The sequence below is a fragment of the Sardina pilchardus genome, chromosome 3 (assembly GCF_963854185.1).
Source record: "Sardina pilchardus chromosome 3, fSarPil1.1, whole genome shotgun sequence".
NCBI lineage: Eukaryota > Metazoa > Chordata > Actinopteri > Clupeiformes > Clupeidae > Sardina > Sardina pilchardus.
In genome coordinates, this window is record NC_084996.1 from 25003890 (window position 1) to 25029059 (window position 25170).

General features: G+C 44.2%; 2 protein-coding genes and 1 long non-coding RNA gene across 6 annotated transcripts in view; 2 read left to right on the forward strand and 1 right to left on the reverse strand.

The window, feature by feature from the left end:
- The window catches only part of taok2b (TAO kinase 2b), a 31969-nt gene extending 21294 nt beyond the window's left edge, over positions 1 to 10675 (reverse strand). Inside the window, exons 1-8 of the mRNA XM_062532546.1 lie at positions 10149 to 10675; positions 6873 to 7013; positions 4418 to 4489; positions 3911 to 4012; positions 3585 to 3630; positions 3325 to 3421; positions 868 to 981; positions 585 to 676 (exon numbers count right to left, since the gene is read on the reverse strand). Of these exons, the coding sequence (XP_062388530.1) occupies positions 585 to 676; positions 868 to 981; positions 3325 to 3421; positions 3585 to 3630; positions 3911 to 4012; positions 4418 to 4489; positions 6873 to 7004 (655 nt within the window). The 5' untranslated portion in view covers positions 7005 to 7013; positions 10149 to 10675. The remainder of the gene's footprint in view (positions 1 to 584; positions 677 to 867; positions 982 to 3324; positions 3422 to 3584; positions 3631 to 3910; positions 4013 to 4417; positions 4490 to 6872; positions 7014 to 10148) is intronic.
- Positions 10676 to 13807: 3132 nt separating this feature from the next.
- Positions 13808 to 24420, forward strand: cabp5a (calcium binding protein 5a). Of its 4 annotated transcripts, none has more exons than XM_062532547.1 (9): positions 13808 to 13842; positions 14380 to 14483; positions 15976 to 16281; positions 16782 to 16989; positions 17583 to 17613; positions 17867 to 18010; positions 22385 to 22494; positions 23089 to 23236; positions 24097 to 24420. In XM_062532547.1, exons 4-9 carry the CDS (start codon positions 16945 to 16947, stop codon positions 24123 to 24125), a joined length of 507 nt encoding a protein of 168 aa, XP_062388531.1. In that variant the 5' UTR covers positions 13808 to 13842; positions 14380 to 14483; positions 15976 to 16281; positions 16782 to 16944; the 3' UTR covers positions 24126 to 24420. The 4 variants fall into 4 exon arrangements, with proteins under 4 accessions (XP_062388531.1, XP_062388533.1, XP_062388532.1 ...); XM_062532549.1 differs by having other exon boundaries at positions 16103 to 16281; XM_062532548.1 differs by lacking the exon at positions 13808 to 13842 and adding an exon at positions 13845 to 13856 and having other exon boundaries at positions 14380 to 14459.
- On the forward strand, positions 19067 to 21626 carry LOC134077137 (uncharacterized). Its single transcript, XR_009938658.1, has 4 exons — positions 19067 to 19318; positions 20235 to 20578; positions 20787 to 20922; positions 21192 to 21626. It is a non-coding gene; the product is annotated as an uncharacterized LOC134077137 (long non-coding RNA).
- Positions 24421 to 25170: the final 750 nt, after the last annotated feature.

Sequence of the window (25170 nt, forward strand, 5' to 3'; positions counted from 1 at the left end):
GTGTGAGTAAGAGTGAGTCAGCTGTGTGTTAGGGTTTTAAAGTATATTTGAGCAAATGTACAAAAAAGAGAGAGACAGAGAGAGAGAGAGAGAGAGAGAGAGAGAGAGCGAGAGTGCATGTGTGTGTGTGTGTGTGTTACAGAGATAACTCACCCAATTCTATGGTGGTGATGTGAGTGTGTGTGTGTGTGTGTTTCAGAGATAACTCACCCAGCCAGTTCCATGGCGGTGATGTGAGTGTGTGTGTGTGTTACAGAGGTAACTCTATGGCAGTGATGTGAGTGTGTGTGTGTGTTTCCCAGATAACTCACCCAGTTCTATGGCGGTGATGTGTGTGTGTGTGTGTTCCCGAGATAACTCACCCAGTTCTATGGCGGTGATGTGTGTGTGTGTGTGTGTGTGTGTGTGTGTGTGTGTGTGTGTGTGTGATGTGTTTGTGTGTGTGTTTCAGAGGTAACTCACCCAGTTCTATGGCGGTGATGTGTGTGTGTGTTTCCGAGATAACTCACCCAGTTCTATGGCGGTGATGTGTGTGTGTGTGTGTGTGTGTGTGTGTGTGTGTGTGTGTTTCAGAGGTAACTCACCCAGTTCTATGGCGGTGATGCCCAGAGACCACACATCCACTTTGCCATCATACTGCCCCTCGTCCATGGCCAGAATCACCTCCGGTGCCATCCTACACACACACACACACACACACACACACACACACACACACACACACACACAGGTCAGGAGTTGGCAGGGTCTTGAGTGTGAAGCATGTGCATATGGGACATGGTGTAGTTGGGTGGGCTGTAGAGATGCCCATTTCCCAGAGTGCTTGTGTGCAGTGACTGAGCGAATGGTGCAGTTCTGCTGTCTCACCAGTAGGGGGTCCCCACAAAGGAGTTGGCAGGAGCCACAATGGAGGCAGAGCCGAAGTCACCCAGCTTCACCTGACCAGGCTCTGTAAGGAGGATGTTACCAGCCTTCACATCCCTACACACACACACACACACACACAGGTATTAGGGAAGACAAGTTTTCCATATATCAATGCAATGACTAGATTAGCACAAGCACCAGCGCCTCAAGTTCAAGCAGAATTGCAACACAACGCTACTGGCTGATCCCACTCACACACACACACACACCTACACACACACACACACACACACACGTAAGTACAAGTTTTACATTCTGCTGCTGTTTCACAACAACAACTGTGTGATAACGGCTGCATGATCAAGTTACCAGGAACCCTGCAGAACTTGCTGAGTAACTTCAAGACACTTATAGAAGGAGGAACTATTCAGCTGTCAGAGGGAGGAACTATTCAGCTGTCAGAAGGAGGAACTATTCAGCTGTCAGAGGGCACCATTCAGGATTCCCAGATTTGATGAGGAACCATGTAGGGTTCTCAGTTTCAGTGAGGAGGAACCATGAAGGGTTCCCTGGCCATCTTCCCTTCCCTGCTCTGTGCTCTTTGTGCATCAAAGTAACGCCATGTCACCTCCCTCCTAGTGCCGCATATCCAAGTTCCTGCTGTCTGCACTCTGCTAGTAGTCTGGTTTTCACCGTACTAAACTCAATCTAAAGATTGAACATTAGTCTGGCGAGGCTGCGCTTTGTTTCTACTGCATTTCGCGTCGCTTGAGTTTCGTTTTCGGTGCGTCACTGGCCAATAGCGTGCCAGGACTAGAGTATAGAGTATGGCCGATTCTGATTGGAGCCAAAGGTTCTGGCACTAAACAGCGAAAATAGATCTGCTGGTATCCAGCCTGAGCTGCTGGGCGAAATTCAAATTCCCCGGAAGTTCAGGCAGGGTTCACCGAGCCTAGTCTGCTAGTCTAAAACTCAAACTCCTGTGTGCTACAGTCTAAAACTCAATCTCCTGTCTGCTAGTCTAAAACTCAATCTCCTGTCTGCTAGTCTAAAACTCAATCTCCTGTCTGCTAGTCTAAGACTCAATCTCCTGTGTACTAGTCTAAGACTCAATCTCATGTCTGCTAGTCTAAAACTCAATCTCCTGTGTACTAGTCTAAGACTCAATCTCATGTCTGCTAGTCTAAAACTCAATCTCCTGTGTTCTACAGTCTAAGACTCAATCTCATGTCTGCTAGTCTAAAACTCAATCTCCTGTCTGCTAGTCTAAGACTCAATCTCCTGTGTACTAGTCTAAGACTCAATCTCATGTCTGCTAGTCTAAAACTCAATCTCCTGTGTTCTACAGTCTAAGACTAGAACTCTGCTGCTTGTGTTAGTTCAACGCAGGTTTGGTGCTTTGTGTATATTTACACGTGTAACATTTTGTCTCATTCATACTGTGTTCTGATCCAGTATGCAGCAGAGGACATGCAGCACAGAACCCACAGCAAGTGTGGGCCGGAAGTGGGCCAGCTGTGGCCCGTGTGCAGGGCCCGGCTCAGAGAGCGTCCTCCTCCTCCAGTCTCAGTGTGTCTATTCTCTGACTGGGGTCAGGACATGGCCACTTACACTCCACACACACACGCACAAGTCTCAGTGTCTATTCTCTGACTGGGGTCAGGACATGGCCACTTACACTCCACACACACACACACACACACACACACACACACACACACACACACACACACACACACACACACACACACACACACACACACACACACACACACACACACACACACACACACACACACACACACACACACACACACACACACACACACACACACACACACACACACTCCACTGTGTCTGCATGACTCACCAGCACTCACACAACATCCACTCCACAAAAACACCACGCACACACACACACACACACACACGCACACAGAATATCCAACACACATGCATAAAACATCTCCAACAAACACACACATACACAGAATGTTCAACATGCATGCATACCCTCTCTCTCTCTCTCTCTCTCTCTCACACACACACAAACACACACACACACACACACACACACACACACACACACACACACACACACACACACACACACACACACACACACACACACACACACACACACAAGCAGCCAGACAGTTTAGCAGGTGGTGGGCGGAAAAACACTTGCATCTGGATTAAGTGCTCTGATCACAAAGCACACCAACACAGATGTGAAAAAGCTGCAGTGAGCTCTCAGAGAGAGAGAGAGAGAGAGAGAGAGAGAGAGATGAGAGAGAGATGAGATGAGAGAGAGATGAGAGGAGAGAGATATGAGAGGAGAGAGAGAGAGAGAGAGAGAGATGAGAGGAGAGAGAGATGAGAGCAGAGCAGGACAGATAGAGAGAGATAAAGATAGAGATAGAGAGAGAGATAAAGAAGGGTGTGAGGTGTGTTTACCTGTGGATCATGTTGTGGGAGTGAAGGTAGACCAGGCCCTGCAGTGCACCATGGGTAATGGCCGCTATTTCGACTTCCTGCAGGGGCTTCTTGTGAACTGAAGAGAGGAACGGGTGGAGGAGTGCAGGAGCGAAGGATGCAGAGAGGAGAAGAGAGGGAGGAATCAAGAGGCTTAGTGATCTGTGGCACTCCTGTTCTGGGAACACTTGGACACACTCGCTCACACACACACACACACACTCCATCAAACACACACTCACCTTCCAACAGATCTGAAGCTGAACCCAGACAATACTCCATCACCAGCTGAGAGGGAAAGAGAGGGAGAGAGGGAGAGAGAGAATGAGGAAAAGAGAGAAAGAGAGGGGGAGAGAAAGAGAGAAAGAGAAAAAGGGAAAGAGAGGGAGAGAGAGAAAGAGAAAGAGGGAAAGAGAGGATATGAATACAAGAAAAAGAAGATGTGTGTACAAGTTTCAGATAATGTTCAGACAGTTGCCAACAATTATTACATAAAGTGAAAACAACATGCAGCTTTCAGCCATCCAGCTTCCAAAACAACTGCACACACACACACACACACACTCACCCAGGCGGTGTGTTCCCGCAGGTAGCATCCTCTGTACTCCACAGTGTTGGGGTGACGTAGCTTCTGAAGGAACTTCACCTCTTTGATAATATCCTGCCATTTCTGCAGAACACACACACACACACACACATACACACACAGTTAGAGATCTTGCATAAAACACACACACAAGTTTAGAAATCTTGCATAAGAGATATGCACAGCACAGCAGAGTTGCGCACACACATAGCCGTCCAACTCTCACAGCTAATGGTGAGACACACACACACAGTTCTGCCTCAGCAGCCTATTGTTCCATGATCTGACCCGGATGAACTGTGTGTTTGTCACTTTCAGCTGTGAGCAGTGGATGGATCTGTGTGAGAGTGTGTGTGTGTGTGTGTGTGTCTGCCTGCATAAGAGCTACTTATGTGTGTGTTCAGAAGAGCGTGTGGGTGTGAATGTCAGCGAGTGAGAATCAGAAAATTCACAGTGTGTGTGTGTGTGTGTGTGTGTGTGTCCACTTACCTCGTTGGACTGTTTGCCACTGTAGGACATCTTCTTGATGGCAACCACCTCATTGCTGCGGATGTCCGTAGCCTGAAGGAGAGAGGAGAGGAGAGGGGGAGAGGAGAGGGGGAGAGGAGAGGAAGGGAGAGGAGACAAGAGGAGAGGAGAGGAAAAGGGAAAAGAGGGGAGGACAGAGGATAGGAGAGAAGAGAGGAAGGGACAGGAGTATCAGAAAGGGGGATGGAGAAGAGGAGAAAAGAAGAAGAGAGGACACAGGGTCAAAGGTTACACAGGACCTTAGAAACACTGAGACCAGCAGCCATGTTGGGTGCTCTACTCTACTGAGACCAGCGGCCATGTTGGGTGCTCTACTCTACTGAGACCAGCAGCCATGTTGGGTGCTCTACTACTCTACTACTCTACTGAGACCAGCGGCCATGTTGGGTGCTCTACTCTACTGAGACCAGCGGCCATGTTGGGTGCTCTACTCTACTGCACTACTGAGACCAGCGGCCATGTTGGGTGCTCTACTACTCTACTACTCTACTGAGACCAGCGGCCATGTTGGGTGCTCTACTCTACTGAGACCAGCAGCCATGTTGGGTGCTCTACTCTACTGCACTACTGAGACCAGCGGCCATGTTGGGTGCTCAACTCTACTGCACTACTGAGACCAGCAGCCATGTTGGGTGCTCAACTCTACTGCACTACTGAGACCAGCAGCCATGTTGGGTGCTCTACTCTACTGCACTACTGAGACCAGCGGCCATGTTGGGTGCTCTACTCTACTGAGACCAGCGGCCATGTTGGGTGCTCTACTCTACTGAGACCAGCGGCCATGTTGGGTGCTCTACTCTACTGCACTACTGAGACCAGCGGCCATGTTGGGTGCTCTACTACTCTACTCTACTGCACTACTGAGACCAGCGGCCATGTTGGGTGCTCTACTCTACTGAGACCAGCGGCCATGTTGGGTGCTCTACTACTCTACTCTACTGCACTACTGAGACCAGCGGCCATGTTGGGTGCTCTACTCTACTGCACTACTGAGACCAGCGGCCATGTTGGGTGCTCTACTCTACTGCACTACTGAGACCAGCGGCCATGTTGGGTGCTCTACTCTACTGAGACCAGCGGCCATGTTGGGTGCTCTACTACCATAATTTCCCAACTATTACTTGCAGCTTATACATTGATTTTGCAACATTTCTACAGCTATGAGGTTAATACATGGGGGCAGTTAATATGGTAATAATATGGCTTTGTTTGTTTTAACTTGCATAAAATACTGTCCTGCGGCTTATACACAATGTGGCTAACACACAGGAAATAACTGTACACTCATTGGCTTGCTCATAATCTGGTTTAGTGCTGTGTAATTAATTGGCTTATAACAACTCTGAAACCCGACTCCACACTAAACCCCTCTGCTGTACCTGGTGTTTTAGTGTTGTGTAATTAATTGGCGTATAACACCTCTGAAACCCGACTCCACATTAAACCCCTCTGCAGTAGAGATCCCAAATCTGAGCCTGAGTCTGAGACTGCGCTGAGTGATGTTTGGAGCGGCCTGCTCCGATGAGTCTTCCTTTAAACACACGTCTCAGTGTTAAGTGCACATCACTCCCGCCCTGGCGCCCTGTTCAGTGCTCTTCACAGTGCCCTCCTGTCCGGAAGCCCGGGATCAGGGCTCGCCTCGGAGGAACGCATCTCAACGCTCACCGGAGCTTCTCACTGGCCAATTTGGCAGCCAGACTTCCAGATTTTTTTTTTTTTGGCCAAGAGGAATTCACAGAGCATTTTAAAGCTGGAACTAGCACGTACGTCTGGGAGAGCTGAGTTGGCGAGAGGACTACTAACTCATTAAGACAAATTCACAAAGAGAAGACTGCTAACTCATTAGGACAAATTCACAATGGGAAATTCAGGTGAGAAAGCAGCAGTTTGCATCATTCCAAGTGGTAGTGTGCACATTCAGACAATTGGCTTCCTTCAGATACAGGTCTTGCTATAACCCCTCTGTACTCTCAAAGGTTCAGTAGTTTACAACACTTCGGCTTGTCTATAGGGACTTTCACCACATTACCGCAGAAGTGTAATTATTGGTACAAAATAGCGTTTGTTTTTTGACATGCCAGCTGGGGCCTTTAACTCCCACTATGAGCCCATTCAGTGTTAATGCAAAAAATGCTCTCTGAATCACTCTGAAGTTTCGCTTTAATGTTAGGGTGTCTAGACTCTTAAGTACTTGATATAACATATTGTTACATAGGTTGTTAGTTACACTGTACTTCATTATGTAGATATACTGGAACAAGGTCCATTTTGTATGATGTATGACAGACAGACAGACAGACAGACAGACAGACAGACAGACAGACAGACAGACAAGCTGACAGACAGACAGACAGACAGACAGACAGACAAGCTGACAGACAAGCTGACAGACAGACAGACAGACAGACAGACTTACGAAGTAGACGGCCCCGAAGCTGCCATGGCCGATCTCACGGAGGTCAGAGAAGAACTTTTCGGGGTCCTCCCTGAAGAAGAGTTCCGCCACCTCTGGGTCCTTCAGGCTACCTGCCCGTACACTGGACGGCATGGCCAGCGCCTACACACACACACACACACACACACACACACACACACACACGTAAGTATGTTAGAATAACCTGCCCGTACACTGGATGGCATGGCCAGCGCCTACACACACACACACACACACACACATACACGCAAGTATGATAGAATAACCTGCCCGTACACTGGACAGGCCACAACGACACACACACACACACACTCACACATACACTTATTATATACAAACACACACGTACACACAAAGCCTATCTGCTCAATGGCATAGTCAGTGCCTTGAAGCACACAAACTCAAATAGCCCAAAGCAAAAACACACTAATACATATTAATGACATGGTAGCAACACTTGAAAAAACACCCAGGTAAACACCACAACAACCCAAACACACACAGATGTAAACATCACAACAACTCATGCACACCCCCATGGAAACACCACAACAACTCATACACACACACACCCGTCTAAACACCACAACAACCCATTCACACACACCTATGGCTGGGTCATTCTACACCAACTCAACTAGAGGCTCATAGGCATTCATTTCCATGAACCAATCCAGTTACAGTACATTAATAGTTTTGTGTTAAAAACGCAGCCTAATTGTTTTCAGCCTCAGGCGTTCGTGATGGTCTGAACCTACTCACGTTTAACCTCAGCATTCGTTCAGAAATCATAGAAATTTAGCTGAAATGTGCAAATAACGTTCACATAACGTCTACTCTGCTTCTGCATTTCGTTGTCTTTGTACTTGTACTCTGCACAAAGTCAATAAAGTTGAATCTAATCTAATCTACTCAGTTGGGTCTAGGGCTAGAACAACGCATGCTTCATGAGTAGCGTGTAAACATCAAGTCTAGACAGACCTACAAATACACATCTCAGGTATTTTAAGCATTAGATTAGCCTAGCCCTAGCCTATATAATACCATTTCATGCTTTATCATACAAATAAAACCTCGACAATTTTGATAATGAATTTTCCAAATGAGAAGCTCCTTAGTGTGAGTAAAAGTCTCATTTGCAGGGGGTTAGTCCCCCTGTGTGCACTCTAACGGGATTAACAACATTTGCTTCAAACTCTTGTGCCACCACATCATTCATCTTGAGTATTTACAAGTCACTGCGTCTCTAACTGCTATTCATCGTGCTGCTCACTTATGAGAACCTGGAGCACATCACAGCCAGTGCCAGATAATAATGAAATACACTCACTCACCCCAACACACACACACAAAACCCATAACACACGTCATCTTAACCACACTAACAGCCAGCCCACCAGCAGGGTGGTATGAACAGAGCACACACACACACACACACACACACACACACACACACACACACACACACACACACACACACACACACACACACACACACACACACACACACACACACACACACACACACACACACACACAGAGCAGAGTGCTTCGCAGGCCATGCCTGCACATGAATAACATACATACAAACAATAAACACATGCTACGACACACTCCACTGAACCCACATAATACAGCATCCCTTTTATCTTCAGACACACACACACACACAAACACAGGCTCAGCCAACCATCACAACGATACACACACACTGCAAATGGCTGACTGCACGGCCTCTCACCGAGAAAGCACACACACACACACACACACACACACACACACCTCATATGTGCTGGTTCTTGTGGTGCCATGTTAAAAATCAAGACCCACATAAAGGAGGTGAGTGCCAAACACTTATATGGGTTAGGCCTACATCAAAACATCCAGTTACAGATAGCCTACTAGTTTATGACCAATATCACGCAGTTAGAGACGAGCAGCAGTCTCACACACAGCCAAGACACGCCACAAATGCAAACATAGCGGTGAAGTACAGTACAACGTGAACCCACAATACACAAGGCTCCGCAGCATGTGCAACTGAGTCTATGGGGTAGCCTTTGAAACTATATTAGATGGGTGGCACTTAAAAGTAGCATGCATAATTAAGCACAGATTTTACAATTACCGCCAGCCAAACAATCTAATGAATACACCAGCGTTCAAATTAGGCTGCATTCAAGCAGCCCAGAACACAATAGAAAATTGAACAAAATTGTAATGCCACCCTACAGCATCTCTTCTTTTCCTCTCCTGAGCGAGAAGTGTGCGCAAAGGGCCAATTTCAAAACAATTTATGTTAAATAAATAGTATAACCTATATCAAAAACTCGTCGAATGCGGACCAATTTTGTTTAGTTTGAAGGAACTGTGCATTTTCGCCTAAATCAAGGATTAAAGGGAAGAATAACTGGGCGCTAGTAATATAGTATGAAGCAAGACAAGCATGCCGACTGTTCTGCATTTCCTCCGATCTTGCATGGCCAGAGATCGGACATGATCAGAGATTCGGAGTGGCCATAAGCATAAAGTTAAGATTTTATGAAAACCACACATGGGGATATGTGCCACATAAAATTTGCAGTGACCTACTTAAGGTCTTTTTGCACATTTGTTGATATTCAGATAACATAATTCCGATTCGATAAGATCATTTTCAGGCCGACTGTCAAGTCAGCAGGGAACGGAAGGGAAGAAGTAACATACGACACAGGTTTTCTCCACCAACACGTCTAATGTCGATTATTTAACGACACAGCTGGCAATGAATGGCGCGTACCCACACCACACCTAACTCACTTATATTTAAGGCGTCGTTGCTAAAATCAGAAATAAGAGTCTTTGATCAAGCCAGCTGGCTATCTGACAGCTGGTGAGCTAGCTGCGTGAATGAAAAATACAGGTCGACGGGCTGCAATTGATAGCCTGCGCTAGCTCCCACTTGACTGATCAATTAGGAGCGAGCTAGCTAGCTAACGGACTGGCGAGGAAGCAAGACGGTTTGGGTTGCTAGAGCTCTAGCGCAAACAGCAATAGCAAGCTGGCTAGCTGTCTTACATTTTCTTGCAATACGACAAATGGCCCATCTCATACAAAAGCAAAAATGCATATCAATCATAAAGTTTCAATGAGACCATCTGTATGCAGATATGCATGCAAAATATGATGTATCAAAAATAATACCGATCAAAACAGGATTGCATGCAAGCTAGGTACCATGTATCTGGTCAAGCAATAAATGATTTATGGCTGCCCTACCGTGGTTTATGGAATCCACTGTAGCTAGCTGCAGCTAGCTAACTGGCCTGGCAAGGAAAATTGAGTTCTCTTTCTTCCCCGTTTTTATTCAACGCACACAAGTTGCATTGTCTTTCATATGGACTCCATCCTCGAAATGCTCGACAGTCTTCTCCGGTAACTGATGAGCTAACTGGCCGACTGGTTAGCTATCGTTTGCGGTGTCTCACAATTGATCTGACTGACATAACCTATTGGAACAAGGAATCCTCCCTGCTAGCTGGATAGCTGTTAGCTGCCGATAGCTGCCCCTTCAGTCAAGAGCCTAGCCTAATAATCAGCTGATTGTCAATATGAAACGGGTCGCTAAATTAAACTGAACTCGATCCTACGTTGCATTTGTTGCCATTGCAATTGAAATGTATAATTTCCGCTTATGTTATTTCTTTAAATGATTGCTGACACAGACCGACTGGCTACACCATTTATATTTTTCCCCTATTCTATGTCATCCGCTTTTTGTTCAGGACTTCATGATGGCGGAACGGGGCGGGAGCCGACCGGAAAGCGGAAAAGGGTGAAAAAAATATCCATTAGGCTACTTCTCTCATGGTGCAGCACAACATGAAACATTCAAACGTCACTGTCGCCCACCCTAGGGTTGGAGTTGTAAATACAAACGTACAGTATGTCATTGATTCACCAGTCAGTCAGCAAGCTAGGCCTATGAGATCATCTTTGATCCCATAATGTGGGACTGTAAATACAACTTTAAATGGCCAGAAGCGTTACACAATCAGACACTGGTGCAATGATGGCCTAAAGCCTACACTAAATGCACACTTGAAAAATCCTTCCGTGTGTGTGTGTGTGTGTGTGTGTGTGTGTGTGTGTGTGTGTGTGTGTGTGTGTGTGTGTGCGTGTGCGTGTGCGTGTGTGTGTGTTGCGTGGGGGGCAGTTGTGCTGCTGACTTCAGATTACATCCCATTAACATCAGTATGAACTATTTTTCCGCTTGTTTTATAACATGACCTGTTCATATCCAAACATGTTGTCATGCTTACATAAGACAGCCTATGACAACAATCAAACAAGCAACTAAAGCAGTCATAATGCTATAGCCAGCATGACAGTGTTACATCAGTGGCTCCCATTTGTTTTCATTCTCATTTCTGAAGTGATGTAAAATGTCATTTATTAATTCATTCATAATAGCTTGAGTTTCTAACTCAACAGTTTAGGATTTGCACCCCTGGAGAGTGCGTGAACATAAAAGCATGATGCATGTTATGAAATTACTGCATGGGGAAATTCCTCCATTTTCTGATTAACTTAGAGTACCATCACACGCTCGCACACAACTCTGCTATCAGCCTCTATCTCTCTGACACACACACACACACACACACACACTCTCAGTTAATCCAGTCACGGTAATCTTGGTATTGTTTAGAGGTATTGTTGGAAAACATTTTGAGAGGAAGTACAGTATGTTGAACAGACAGCTGCAGTAAAAAGAAACAGGTCTTGCACTGATGCACCATGTTGCATGTGTGTGTGTGTTTGGGGTGGAGGTGGACAGTGAGGAGGCAGAGAGTGCGGAGGTGGAGAGTGAGGATGCTGAGGTGAGGTGGATGCCCAGGGCTTTCCCCAGAGGAAGAAAAGAGATCCCAGGGGAATCTGACAATGGGAATCTGAACTGATCTGTGCACAGGCGGAAGTGACTTCATACTCCCCAATGGCACTCTGAGATTATTCTGCACACTTCCCTTTATTAATTTGATTTTCCACGTAATCATTGTTAGGGCAAAATATCGCCCCCTCAGATCAAAGTGATGCCCTGGATGAGTCCCCGGGTCAGAGACCATGGCACGAAGCACAATTAAAACTCTCATCAGATAATCCTGCTCCTGCATCTCATTTGGTTCCTGTTTTCATGCTTCCGCATTGCCGTAAATCCCGTCCACTGTCCGGACAGATGCTTTGGAGTTCCATCTGTGCATAAATCACCCTCTGCTCAAAACCTACACAGTAAACAGCACTCTTTTTTAACCACCAGAAACAACACCACCAATATATCATGCTCAAGGCTCTCTCTCAAACATAAACAGGTGGTTTGAACAACTGGTGTGAATGAGCGGGGTCTTAATGAGCGCTCATGACACCAGACCTTCAACTCTTCAGGGGAGACTACCACAGCATGTCAGAGTCAGACCAACCCCATTCAAACTCCTCTGCTGCAGACTGAAGGCACCAGCAGTAGCCTACCACCAGTAACTCACCAGCTCAGTCAAAGTGTGTTCTGAACTCTTCATAGTAACGGAGACTACAGTATATCCTGACGAGTTGAGTGAAGCAGCTGAGTAGTGGGATGTAGATGTAAACACCAGAGATCCCATGCCACTGGGCTGGCATAGGGCCTGTCCCATTTCCCCCCACTAAAATCTTCCACTTAGTTTTGACTGCCCTCGACAGTAAAGTCCCCTGGACGAGGGACATGGGGGTGGATATCTTTCCCTATGAAATGGGACATCACTATACAGTATGTGCACATTTGTGTAGTGGACGTAGCGAACGTGCTCACATCTCACATCTCCTTAATATTCCCTCTGTGTTTGTCCCTTATCACACTCAGAATATTGCAGTATGGCTTGTGTGTTGTTGAGAAGTCAGTGTTGTGGTGTGTTGAAGTAAGTCTCTTCATGTCTGTTGGGTGTGTTCTGCCACATCCCTCTGGTTCTCGGATAAAACGGGAAGTGTAACTGCTCAACACTCAGCCAAGGTGCATTGTGGGTAGGTGGAATGTGTGCTCTATAATGAAGTGAAAACAAATCATCACAACAATGGGAGGGAAGCAACAACAAGACAACAACAACAACAACAACAACAACACAGCTAAATGATGCACAGATTTAGTCGGTGACGTCCCCAAAAAGGCTGATATCCGTGCGGTAATGCCCGCTTTCTCCTGCCCTCTCCTCCTCTCCGGGGGCGGACGGGTAAGCCTGTTACATACCCAGCCATTTTCCTCTCCTCTCCACTCGTTCACCCCATCCGTCATGTCCTCCTCTCCACTCGTTCACCTCGCCATTCATCACTCTATCCTTTCCTACCCTCAGCCCCTGTCGCCTGGGCTACCTCAATTTACCCCTCACCACTTTTCAGCCATCATACACACTCATACACGCACACACGCATGCAAACACACACACACACACACACACACACACACAGACACACGCACATGCACACAAACAAACAGGCACGCACACACGCACAGGGACATGCGCGTACGCGCGCGCACACACACACACACACACACACACACACACACAGTCAGGTACATAATGTACATGCACACGCAGAGAAACAGGGATGTGCACACATTCAGAGACACACACACACACACAGACAGAAAAACAGGTGCATAAGGCACATACACACACGCATGCGCACTCACACACACACACACACACAGATTCCCTGCATGTGCTTTATGTAAGCCCCTGGTCCACCCTGTGCACTGCTGAAATATTGGACAAAATCTGCACTAAGTTTGCTTGGGCCGGGGCCATGGATTAGGCCTCTTACGCAAACAGATTTTTGTTTTTGTTTGTGCAGAGGTTATGGCTCTGGAGCCACCGCGCATTTATGTAATGGGGGGTGTGCAGAGGGCAAAGGTCGTCACCACGACGGCACACACAGTGGCAGACAGGTGAGAGGATAATGGTAATGAAGTAACGAAGATGACTGAGTGTGTGTGTGTGTGACTGTGTGTGTGTGTGTGTGTCTCTGTGTGTGTGTGTGTGTGTGTGTGTGTGTGTGTGTGTGTGTGTGTGTGTCTGTGTGTGTGTGTGTGTGTGTGTGTGTGTGTGTGTGTGTGTGATGTCTGGGGAATACCCCACTTGGCCTCAAAATCTTTTACTCCTACTTTGTACATTTCTTACTTTCAACAGCATGTTTTAGAATCGGTTACTTGTCATACTTAAGTACTGGTATGACAATAGACTCTTACTGAAGTGCTATGTGAATAAATCACTTTTACTTTTACTGCAGTCATTATCTGCTCAAATGTCTGTACTTCTACTCAAGTGTGGGTAGTCTTTATACAACTCTGCCTGTGTATTCTGGTCTGTAGGGAAACACAAATGCCTATCTCCTCCTATCTTCCATTCATAGGAGTTTCTTTGCCTTTGCCTCTCTCTCTCTCTCTCTCTCTCTCTCTCTCTCTCTCTCTCTCTCTCTCTCTCAGGCGTGTTCTGAGGACACCCTACTGCATCCTTCCTGGTCCGGAGGAGTCGGGCAGGGGGAGGTCCAGATGCCAGGCTGATGGTATGGGGCTGAGCGAGGCCGGAGGTAGATTTATTTAATAGCCATAATCCCATTCTTTCCCCGGAAAAATCCCTTAACAATGCTTATGGAGCCAGCCGAGAGGAACCAGGGTCAGCTGCCGCGTGCTCTAAATGTAAACTTAATCTAGCGCACTCAGCTAACCTGTGAGTGTGTGTGTGTGTGTATGTGTGTGTGTTTGTGTGAGTGTGTGCCTGTGTATGTGTGTGTTTGTGTATGTGTGTGAGTGTGTTTGTGTGCGTACAGTATGTGTGTGTGCGTGCCTGTGTGTTTGTGTGTGCGTGTGTGTGTGCTCGCCATGCTGATTCACTGACAAACAGATAAGGACATTCTCCTTAATTCGGCCTTCAAAGTGCCCATCAAGGTGACTGATTTTGATCTGCAGTAAATGAAGGATCATCCCATTTGTTAGATTAATTCCCTCAGACTTGTATAAATCGAATGTCCGTCAGATGAAATGGTTGTGTGCACAGAGAGAGGTGTAGCTGGTAAACTTGTTGATTGTCTCATCATGATCATAGACTCCTGATATGAAATAAACATCTGGCAATATCTGCTGCAGCCTTCACATGTTGCTAATGTGGTAAGTGTTCATTACGACGAGGTAATGCCCTTGATATGTTCCACCTGTAGCACCTGAGTACTGACATTGGTGCTGAAAGAGTGATTATGTATTTAACACTGAGGAGACATAAATGGGACAATATCAGACATGTTGTTTGTTGTGTTGAGAGTGATTATGTATACAATAACACATAATGAGACTTATATTATGGGACATATATATCAGACATGTTATTTGTTGTGTTGAGAGTGATTATGAATACATTAACACATAATGAGACTTATATTATGGGACATATATATCAGACATGTTGTTTGTTGTGTTGAGAGTGATTATGTATAAAATAACACATAATGAGACTTATATTATGGGACATATATATCAGACATGTTATTTGTTGTCCAGACAGTCAAACCAGGATGAACTGGCTCACCAAACGATGCTGATTTAATAGTAGACGTTAAAGAAATGATGAAAAGTGCTTCTGGTGAAAGGGTTGCTGCCCCAGACAGACACCTCAGTGGGGCAACTGTGTGATGTGTGTGTGTGCGGTCAGCCTGGTCCAGTCTGGTGCGACCCAGACAGAAGCGCTGGCCCACTAACTGTTGTACCTGCAGAAGAGGTACATGACGGCCATGAGAGGTAACGATGCTTCTGTGTGCTCTGCTAATCCTCTTATCAGCCTTTTACCCTGTTTTAATTCCAGCCTGGGCCGGCCCCGCTACCTAGCTGCCTGCTAAGTGCCAAGCAATTCATATTTTGAGGGGATATTTTTATCCTGAGCATGGGTGCTGTATGCGTGTCTGGGATATGTGCAGCTACCCCCCCCCCCCCCCCCCCCCCCCCCCCCCACCACCACACACATCATCACCACCCGCCTCTCTCTCTCTCTCTCTTTCTCTCTCCCTCTCTCTCACACACACACACACACAGACACACACACACACACACGTGCACATGCACATACGTGTTCACACACACACACACACACACACCCACCCGCCCTCCCCATCAAGTGAAAGAGGCTATAGAGCTGCGAGCACATCTGTCCTCTCCTCAGAGTGTCTTCAGCCAGAGAAGAGAACGGACAGAAGAGAGAGACAGAGAGAGGGAGAGAGAGACTGAGTGAGGGATCCAACTCGGAGAGGAAAGAGAGAAGAGAGAGAGACAACAGGCAACAGGCAACAGGACTGAAGGACTTTTACCTGCCGTGACTGAGCAGCTGGAGAACAGAGTCAGGTGAGAGACTCTATTGTCAGGTGAGAGACTCTATTGGCAGATTGGCAGCTCACAGCAATTAAAAGCTACATTTGCATTGCCTAAAAATATTTGAAAATAATATACATAATTCAATTCAGTTCAAATTCAACTTCACAATTTAACAATATAGAACTTTACTGTCCGTTTTATGATAATCTGCATGACGTTATTTTCTGTGATTTTAATTGCAAAACAGATGGAATTATTGCTAGATTAGTAAATCTGGCGCATCATGTCAGAGTGCACTGATTTGAAACAGCGACTGAGCAAAGATAAATAACCGGTCTCTATAACATAGAATCCGACTGTATTACATAAACACACACACACACACACACACACACACGCACACACACACCATCAGAATACTTTACAGATGGGCAGTGCAGCGTTTTTCTCTGTAAGATCCTCTAATCCTCTAGCACATGCTGCACAGTGGAACTCCGGGTCATTTCCTCTGCTTGTCTCCGTTTATTCAGACCCTTTAACCAGCGAGCACCTGTGTGTTGCCACCGGGACCTTCTCCCCCGTCTCAGGGACCTTCACGTCCATCTCAGCCCATCACCGGGACCTTCTCCTCCGTCTCAGGGACCTTCACGTCCGTCTCAGCCCATCACCGGGACCTTCTCACCTGCAGGAGAGATGAGCTTAGGAGCAGCATGCATTTTCATCCGGGGAGGAAAGATAGTAAGTATTACATTACATTACATTACATTACATTACATTACATTACATTACACTACATTACATTACATTACATTACATTTGGCTGACGCTTTTTAACCAAAGTGACTTACAACATGGTAAACATTTAAAAGCAATTCTAACAACAATTCTAGAAAATGTTAAAAAGATAGGGTGCAGTAAGAGTGAAGAAAATTGAGGTGACAACAAAATAGTGAATTTTAACATCGGCTTTTCAAAACATAAAACATGAGATGTAGCAACAGGACAAATAAGTTAGGGGCTGCATGGCTCTCGCTGTTTATGTAATTCAACAGAAAACAATCTTTCTCCTATCTGAATAAATTCGATTGCATATAATGATATATGTTTATATAGTTCATCATGAAAAAAATACTGTTAAGGCTAATTTAACCCACTGAAAACAAATGATTATGATCATGCACAAGGGGAATGAAAGTCAAAATCAAATACTTGAATATGTTACAAAAATGCAAGTTTATGCAAATAATTCATATCAGTGATTTCCTTAAAAAGGAAAAAATGCATAAAGAGTTGGACCATCACACTCATAATGTAATTCTTCTTTTTCACAGGACAGAGAACTGGCAGATGATGAGATTGAAGGTGAATATACAATTCAGAAACTAAACCAATAGTTATGATTATGACTATATCTTTTAAAATGTATTCTGTATATCTTAATGTCTAAGATAAAATGAAATAAATACTTTATGGACAGATAACAGATAAACTGCCATTTATTGTGACTGAATTATATCTCCTTATTTCTCAAAATAAATCTCTCTCTCTCTCTCTCTCTCTCTCTCTCTCTCTCTCTCTCTCTCTCTCTCTCTCTCTCTCTCTCCCTCTCTCCCAGAGCTGCGTGAGGCGTTTGATGAGTTCGATAAGGACAAGGACGGCCTGATCAGCTGCAAGGACCTGGGCAACCTGATGAGGACCATGGGCTACATGCCCACCGAGATGGAGCTCATCGAGCTCAGCCAGAACATCAACATGAACCGTGAGTCTCACACACACACACACACACGCGCACACACACACACACGCACATGCACACACACACGCGCACGCACACACACATACACACGCACACATGCACACACACACACACACACACACACACACACACACACACACACACACACACACACATGCACACACACACACACACACACACACAGTCAGGCACACATGCGCATATGCACATGCACACACATGCACACACACACACACGGAAATGCACATGCACACATACACAGACTGATACTCACACACACACACACACACACAGGAACACACACCCACACGCAAATGCACATGCACGCGCACACACACACACACACAGATACTCACACACACACACACACAAACACACACTGTAAAAAATGGCTGTGAAATTCACAGTTATTTACAGGAAATTTCACAGTAGCACTACTGTATATGCTTTTTACAGTAGAATGTTGTAAAATTTACAGTAACGCCCCTACAATTACAGTAGTCCAAGTGTTACTGTAAACATTACAGTAGTCAAATCACTACTGTAAAACAAACACAGTATAGCCACTATAGTACTGTAAATAGTAAAGTAAACTACTGTAATTTTTATTTTCAACAATTGGCCAGTAAGTTACTGTAAATACAACTGAAATCACAGTATTTAATTGGTTTTCATTTTACAGTGAATGCATAAAATACTGTAAATGGAAATGCGGTACCTTACTGTAAAAAGTATTCACAGTAACTTGCTGGCAACAATTGGGCAGTAAGTTACTGTAAAACTACTGAAATCACAGTATTTAATTGGTTTTCATTTCACAGTGAATACAGAAAATACTGTAAATGGAAATGCGGTACCTCTACTGTAAACTACAATTACAGTAGTAAGTGTTACCTTAGAAATTACAGTAGTCAAAACACTACTGTAAACAAATCACAATTAGCCACTAGTAGCCTAGGCTACTGTAAATAGCTAAGTAAACTAGCCTACTGTGTTTTCCCTTTTTTAATCTTATCTTTCTTTTAACTCATAATGACATACCAGAGACTGTTGAGAAAGTCAATTTGATGTCAAGAATTAAGGCTTTGATCACACTATTGAGCAAGCATAACACATTTCAGCCTAATAATTTTCCACGATTGTTTTTAACGGCTGCTTATCGCCTCTTGATAAGCGCATGCGCACACGCAGTAATTCCCATCCCCCACCCCTGACTTTTCAACTCCAGCCAGAGTGACTTCACTTCAACCGTCACTTTTCAATCATGAATCTGACTGCAATTTTCAACTCTGTACAAACATCATATTCAAGGTAAGAATTACAGTACTTTTGTATGCCAATTGAAAACGGGAATTTATTAGAAATGTATTGTTTTCACAATGAAATGTTAACCAAAGCCATTATTGTCATGTTAGAATCAGCATAGCACATATCGATAGCTAGAACTAGCGAGCTAACGTCGCTAGCGTTAGCGATGTTAGCTGTTAACTTTTCCAGTAACTAACTTAACCATCATGTGGGATTTTTCGAATGATAGTCAATATCATATCTAGCAATAATTCAGTCTGATATGTCGTTATGAATGTAGAGTTTTAGTTTGAATGAAATATCAGACGCAAGTAGCTTAGCTTAAAGTGGCTGTTACCATGCAGGCTGAAGGCTGAAGTTAGCTAGCAGACAGACACAGGTGAAAGCATAGACTGTATATACAGTCTATGGGTGAAAGTTGTTAACGGTAGCAGCTAGTTAGTAACATTACTTTGCGAACTCCATGGGGCATGGGTAGTTAACATTAAACTTAATACATGTAGTGTTGATGCATAATATGTAGTGTTGCTATAACTGGAAAGAGGACCAGTAAAACAAATTAATGAAGTAGGCTGATGTGTAAGTTATCTCACCCCTAATTTAGGAACTGTAGTTTTGCATAGTCATGCTCATAGATCCGTCATATAGTGGATGTGAAAGGGGAGCATTTGGGGAATTTCAATTACCAGAAATATCATGCCGATAAGTAAAGGGATCTTTAGTTTGTGAAGGGTAGTGTTTGGCTAAATGGTATTCATTTTATAGCCTTTATTTGCCCAATGTTTGGTGACTTAAATTGAGGCATGTGTTTATTTAAGATGCATGTGAGTGTAGTAGTGCTTCAGTGATGGTCTTTTCATGTTCTGTGTGTTTTGCAATGTATTAATTAATGTAAGCCTCTTTCTGTTCCCTCTGTTAGTAGGTGGTGTGAGGACTGCTGCCCTGAGAACGCTGTGTCAGAGACACTTAGGCTGTGTGCATTTTGGAATGTTCCAAATGTGTGTCACTTCCATAAGTTCCAAGCCTGCAAGTGAGTTCACTCACCAAATAGAGACACACGCATATAGCATTTAATATGTGTGCATGTACTGTATTTGTGTCTGTAACTGTTTAGTTTATCCCCTCCTTTCATGTGTCTGTTATGACTTTGTGGGCTCAACTGTCAACAACTGTCCAGGGCGAAGTCGGTCAACCCTGATGGCACTACCTGATGGCACTACCCTGATGATGTCTGTTAGCCATGGCTGCTGCCCTCAACATGGTGTAAGTGTTTGTGTTTTATTTATGTTCATAAATAAACTGATATCAAGAAGTAACATAGATGGTGGCAAGGGTGCCTCATGGCAAGGTAATTATCATTTCTATTTCTACATCTGATTGCCTTGCTTATTTTTTAAAGCTATGATTTGTTTTGTATGGCAATTGCTGTTTATTAACAAATTATATGGCAATTGCTGTTTATTCTTTTTAGGAGCCATCCAGAAGTCCCAGCCTGGAGCCAGAGGCTGCTATTGCAAGTCAGATGGGAGATGGCCTACAGTATGTTAGGCATCAGAAAAGTGGTGTTCGCATGAAGGCAGAGTTGCCGCAGGCAATTATGAGATTAGGTATGATATCACATAGACATACTTCTGTTCAGAAGTGTAGGGTCACTTCGAAATGTCCCCTTTCAAAAAAAAAAACACTGGACATATCAAAGTGAACTCCCAAACTTTGCTATGGTGGTGTATTGTACACATCTGCATTACTTCTATCTATTGCACCTGACTAGTGTGGGTTTGCTTTTATTTGTCACACAACCGGAGTAGTTTGCATTAATTACTGTATATTCATGAACGGGGTCAATTGTAATGTATGCTTTCTTTCTCTTTTTCAGACACTTGACATTTACTGCGAAAGGTACCATCAGAGCACCTCTCCCTACCCTGCAGGATACCTATACCAGAAGAGTACAACAACGGCCCAAAAGTATTTCAAAAGACATTTCACGCTCTGACCACGGACTGTTTAAACCACTGAGGTCAAGCAGACGTCTCTGTTCCCACGTGGCAGACTGAGGGAACACCCACAAAACAGACTGGGGATGAGTTTCTTTACTCCGCATCCTGTACACACACAACTCCTTATACTACATTACATAGACTTGCCAGTTGCCATACTGCACTTACACACACTGCGCTTTTAACCCCCTTATCTGTGTCAAATCAGATAAGGTTGTGGTTGTGTTCAAACCATGTCTACTGTTGTCTGTCAACATCCACTTCAGTCATACATTTGAAATGTCTTAAATAAATAACAAAAGTTAAAATTGTTTTATTGTCTGCAGTTAACTGAAATATTTTGGAATATGAGTTATTCTATTAATGATTGCTCATGTAAGTTCAATTGAATTCACAGTATTTAACTGACCTAGCTTTTACAGGGAAACAGCCAATACTGTAAATACAACTAAAAAAAAAAAAATATCTTAATTTAAAATCAATTGTTTTTCACTTTACAGCGAATACATAAAATACTGTAAATGAAAATGCGGTACCTTTACTGTAAAAAGTATTCACAGTAACTTACTGGCAACAATTGGCCAGTAAGTTACCGTAAATGGAAATACAGCACCTTTACTGTAAAAGGTTTTCACAGTAACTTACTGGCAACAATTGGCCAGTAAGTTACTGTAAATGGAAATACAGTGCCTTAACTGTAAAAGGTATTCACAGTAACTTACTGGCAACAATTGGCCAGTAAGTTACTGTAAATGGAAATACAGCACCTTTACTGTAAAAGGTTTTCACAGTAACTTACTGGCAACAATTGGCCAGTAAGTTACTGTAAATACGACTGAAATCACAGTATTTAATTGTTTTTCATTTTACAGTGAATATATAAATACTGTAAATGGAAATACAGTACCTTTACTGTAAAAGGTATTCACAGTAACTTACTGGCCAATTGTTGCCAGTAAGTTACTGTAAATTTTACAGTAAATTTTTTACAGTGCATGGTAAACTCCTTTTACCATTCCCCTACCTCTCTCTCCATCCATCTCTCTCCCTCTCTCCATCCCTCCATCAGTGGGGGGCAGGGTGGACTTTGAGGACTTTGTGGAGCTGATGGCCCCAAAGCTGCTGGCAGAGACGGCAGGCATGATCGGAGTCAAGGAGCTCAAAGACGCCTTCAAAGAGGTGAGCAGCTGTTTCAATCGCATTCAATACAGTCAGAGGAACCAGACTCAAGTATATTCAGCATAAAGGGATGAACTTGACTCAAGTATATTCAGGATAAGTATAAAGGGATGAACCAGACTCAAGTATGTTCAGTATAAGTATAAAGGGATGAACCAGACTCAAGTATATTCAGTATAAATAAAGGGATGAACTTGACTCAAGTAGGCTATATTCAGTATAAAGGGATGAACTTGACTCATGTATGTTCAGTATTAAGGGATGAACTTGACTTAAGTTATTCATCTAAATTGAATGTCAACCTTCAAGGCAACAACATTTCAAAGGCAAACTAGTTTGCACTGAGGCAGTTCACTGATTCTCCAGCACCTACTCAAAACACATATGACATCATAGAACTCTTCTTCTTCTCTTCTACCTGCTCTAACAGCAAAAGCATTCTGGGAAATGTAGTGAAAGCAAGATTAACAATGAAACCCATCCTCAGTTGTTCTAATGCTCCTGGCAGCAGGCTGATGTCTCTGTGTCCAGTGACCTCTCTCTCACTCAGAAGAGAGCTTGACCTCTGACCTCTGCCCTCTGACCTGTGTGCAGTTTGACATGGACGGCGACGGGGAGATCACGACGGAGGAGCTGCGGGCGGCCATGACCAAGCTGATGGGCGACGCCATGAGCCGCCGCGAGATCGACGCCGTCGTCAAGGAGGCCGACGACAACGGAGATGGCACCGTCGACTTCGAGGGTGAGTAGCAAACAAACAAACAAACACACAACAATTACAATATTCATATTAGCAAATAAACAAACACACACACAAAAATGACAATATATAAAAACATTAAAACCAAAGACTTCATGGGTGATGTAAATCTTTTGCAAATAGACATCTGAAGTTCGCCTACAAAAAAGAACCAAAGCTGCAATCTTTGCCCATATAAAGAGATCCGGGTGTTTATTGAAGCTAACTATGGCAAGTTGCACTGCAAGTTAGGTCTGGGGTAGAAAATATGTAAGTTTGCCGCCTTAACATGACGAAGATCACAGGAGCCACTCAAAGGCAGAGGGCAAAAGTGTGTTGAGCAAAACGTCTGCATTTCAGACTTCTTCGTCCCTGTGAGAGTTTAACAGGTGCGATTATTCAAACCCCCATGTTATTTTCCCAGAGGAAAAATGGCAAGATACCGGATCTCAAAGACGGCAACTTTTTCATAGGCGAACTTCAGAGATCTATTGGCAAATCAATTGAGATTAATGATGTAATCATATTATTTGCTCTACTGTATGTTGAGTGGCATACAATGCATTAATACCGATGGGCAAAGTGAGACTTCTGGAAGTCATAAGTGAACTCCTTCAAAGCTTTAGTTTCTGTTTCCAACTCTCTTTAAATTCAACCACCGTCATGTTCCTCTAGACGTTAGATGAATACAAACAGACAAACAGGCACTGTAGTTATATTATGGGCGCATGCTACAGATTAATGTTCAATATGACATTAGATGCCAAAAAACAACGTAATGTGTGTGTGTGTACATGTGTGTGTCTGGGTCATGCTGTAATGAAAGTACTGTGAACTCATCATTGTGTGCGTCTTCTCTGCAGAGTTTGTCCAGATGATGTCTCGCCAGTGAGAGAGGATATGGACACACACTGTACACACACAAACAAATGTTATGCTGCGTTTCTGATTACCTGCGCACAAACGATACATATCAAAAAGCAACAATTCTGATTTTATACACAAAAAAGATTTTTTTTTGTTTTTTAAATCTAGCCTGAATATAATGATTATTTTTATAGCTGTCTCTCTCTGGCCCCTTTGTGTTGACGTAAGTGTGGATAAATCTGTATATACCGCATTTGGATTATGTCTGTGATGATGAACACTTTTCCAAATCTGTTTGGAATCATATTTGTGTACCAATAAAGCCCAAGCTTAGACAACTTGTCTGCTGTGTCCTTACGATGTTAAAAGGTCTCTCTTCTCTTCACCTAACTCACACACACACACAAACACACACACACAATGCCGTACACACACACACACACACACCACTGACACACACACACCACTGACACACACACACACACACACACACACACACACACACACACACACACACAAAGGTCTCTCTGTTCTCTTCACCTAACTCTGCACTTAAGAACTCATTGCAGAACTCCTGAGATACAACACTTGGGTTCACATCTCAACTTTAATAATGCTTGGTGGAATTATGAACCTTTCGCAAAATGGATTCTTACTAAAAGGCAATAATATGGACCCATTATTATTTTCCACATGCAATGTTCACCTTAGATCTCTCCAACCTAACACACATTACGAGAAGAGGAGGAGGAGAGGGTTGTAAACAATCCCACCTTAAACACTGACTCAGCATCCCACCTTCAGCAGTGACTCAGCAGTTCACCTGTCAGCAGTGACTCAGCAGTTCACCTGTCAGCCGGCCAGATGTGGAGATGGCCAGAGCAGAGATGACATCACAGATTTATGAATGAGACATGCCCCTCCTGAATTTAACCCATAGGGAATAAATAACATCTCCCGTAATCTGCCTTTTCTCCGAAAATGGACACAATCTCCATAATCTGTGCGCTGGGTCGCTCCTGGCAACAGATGGCTGGGAGGAGGGCACTCTGACGAGTGTTTTGGGATTA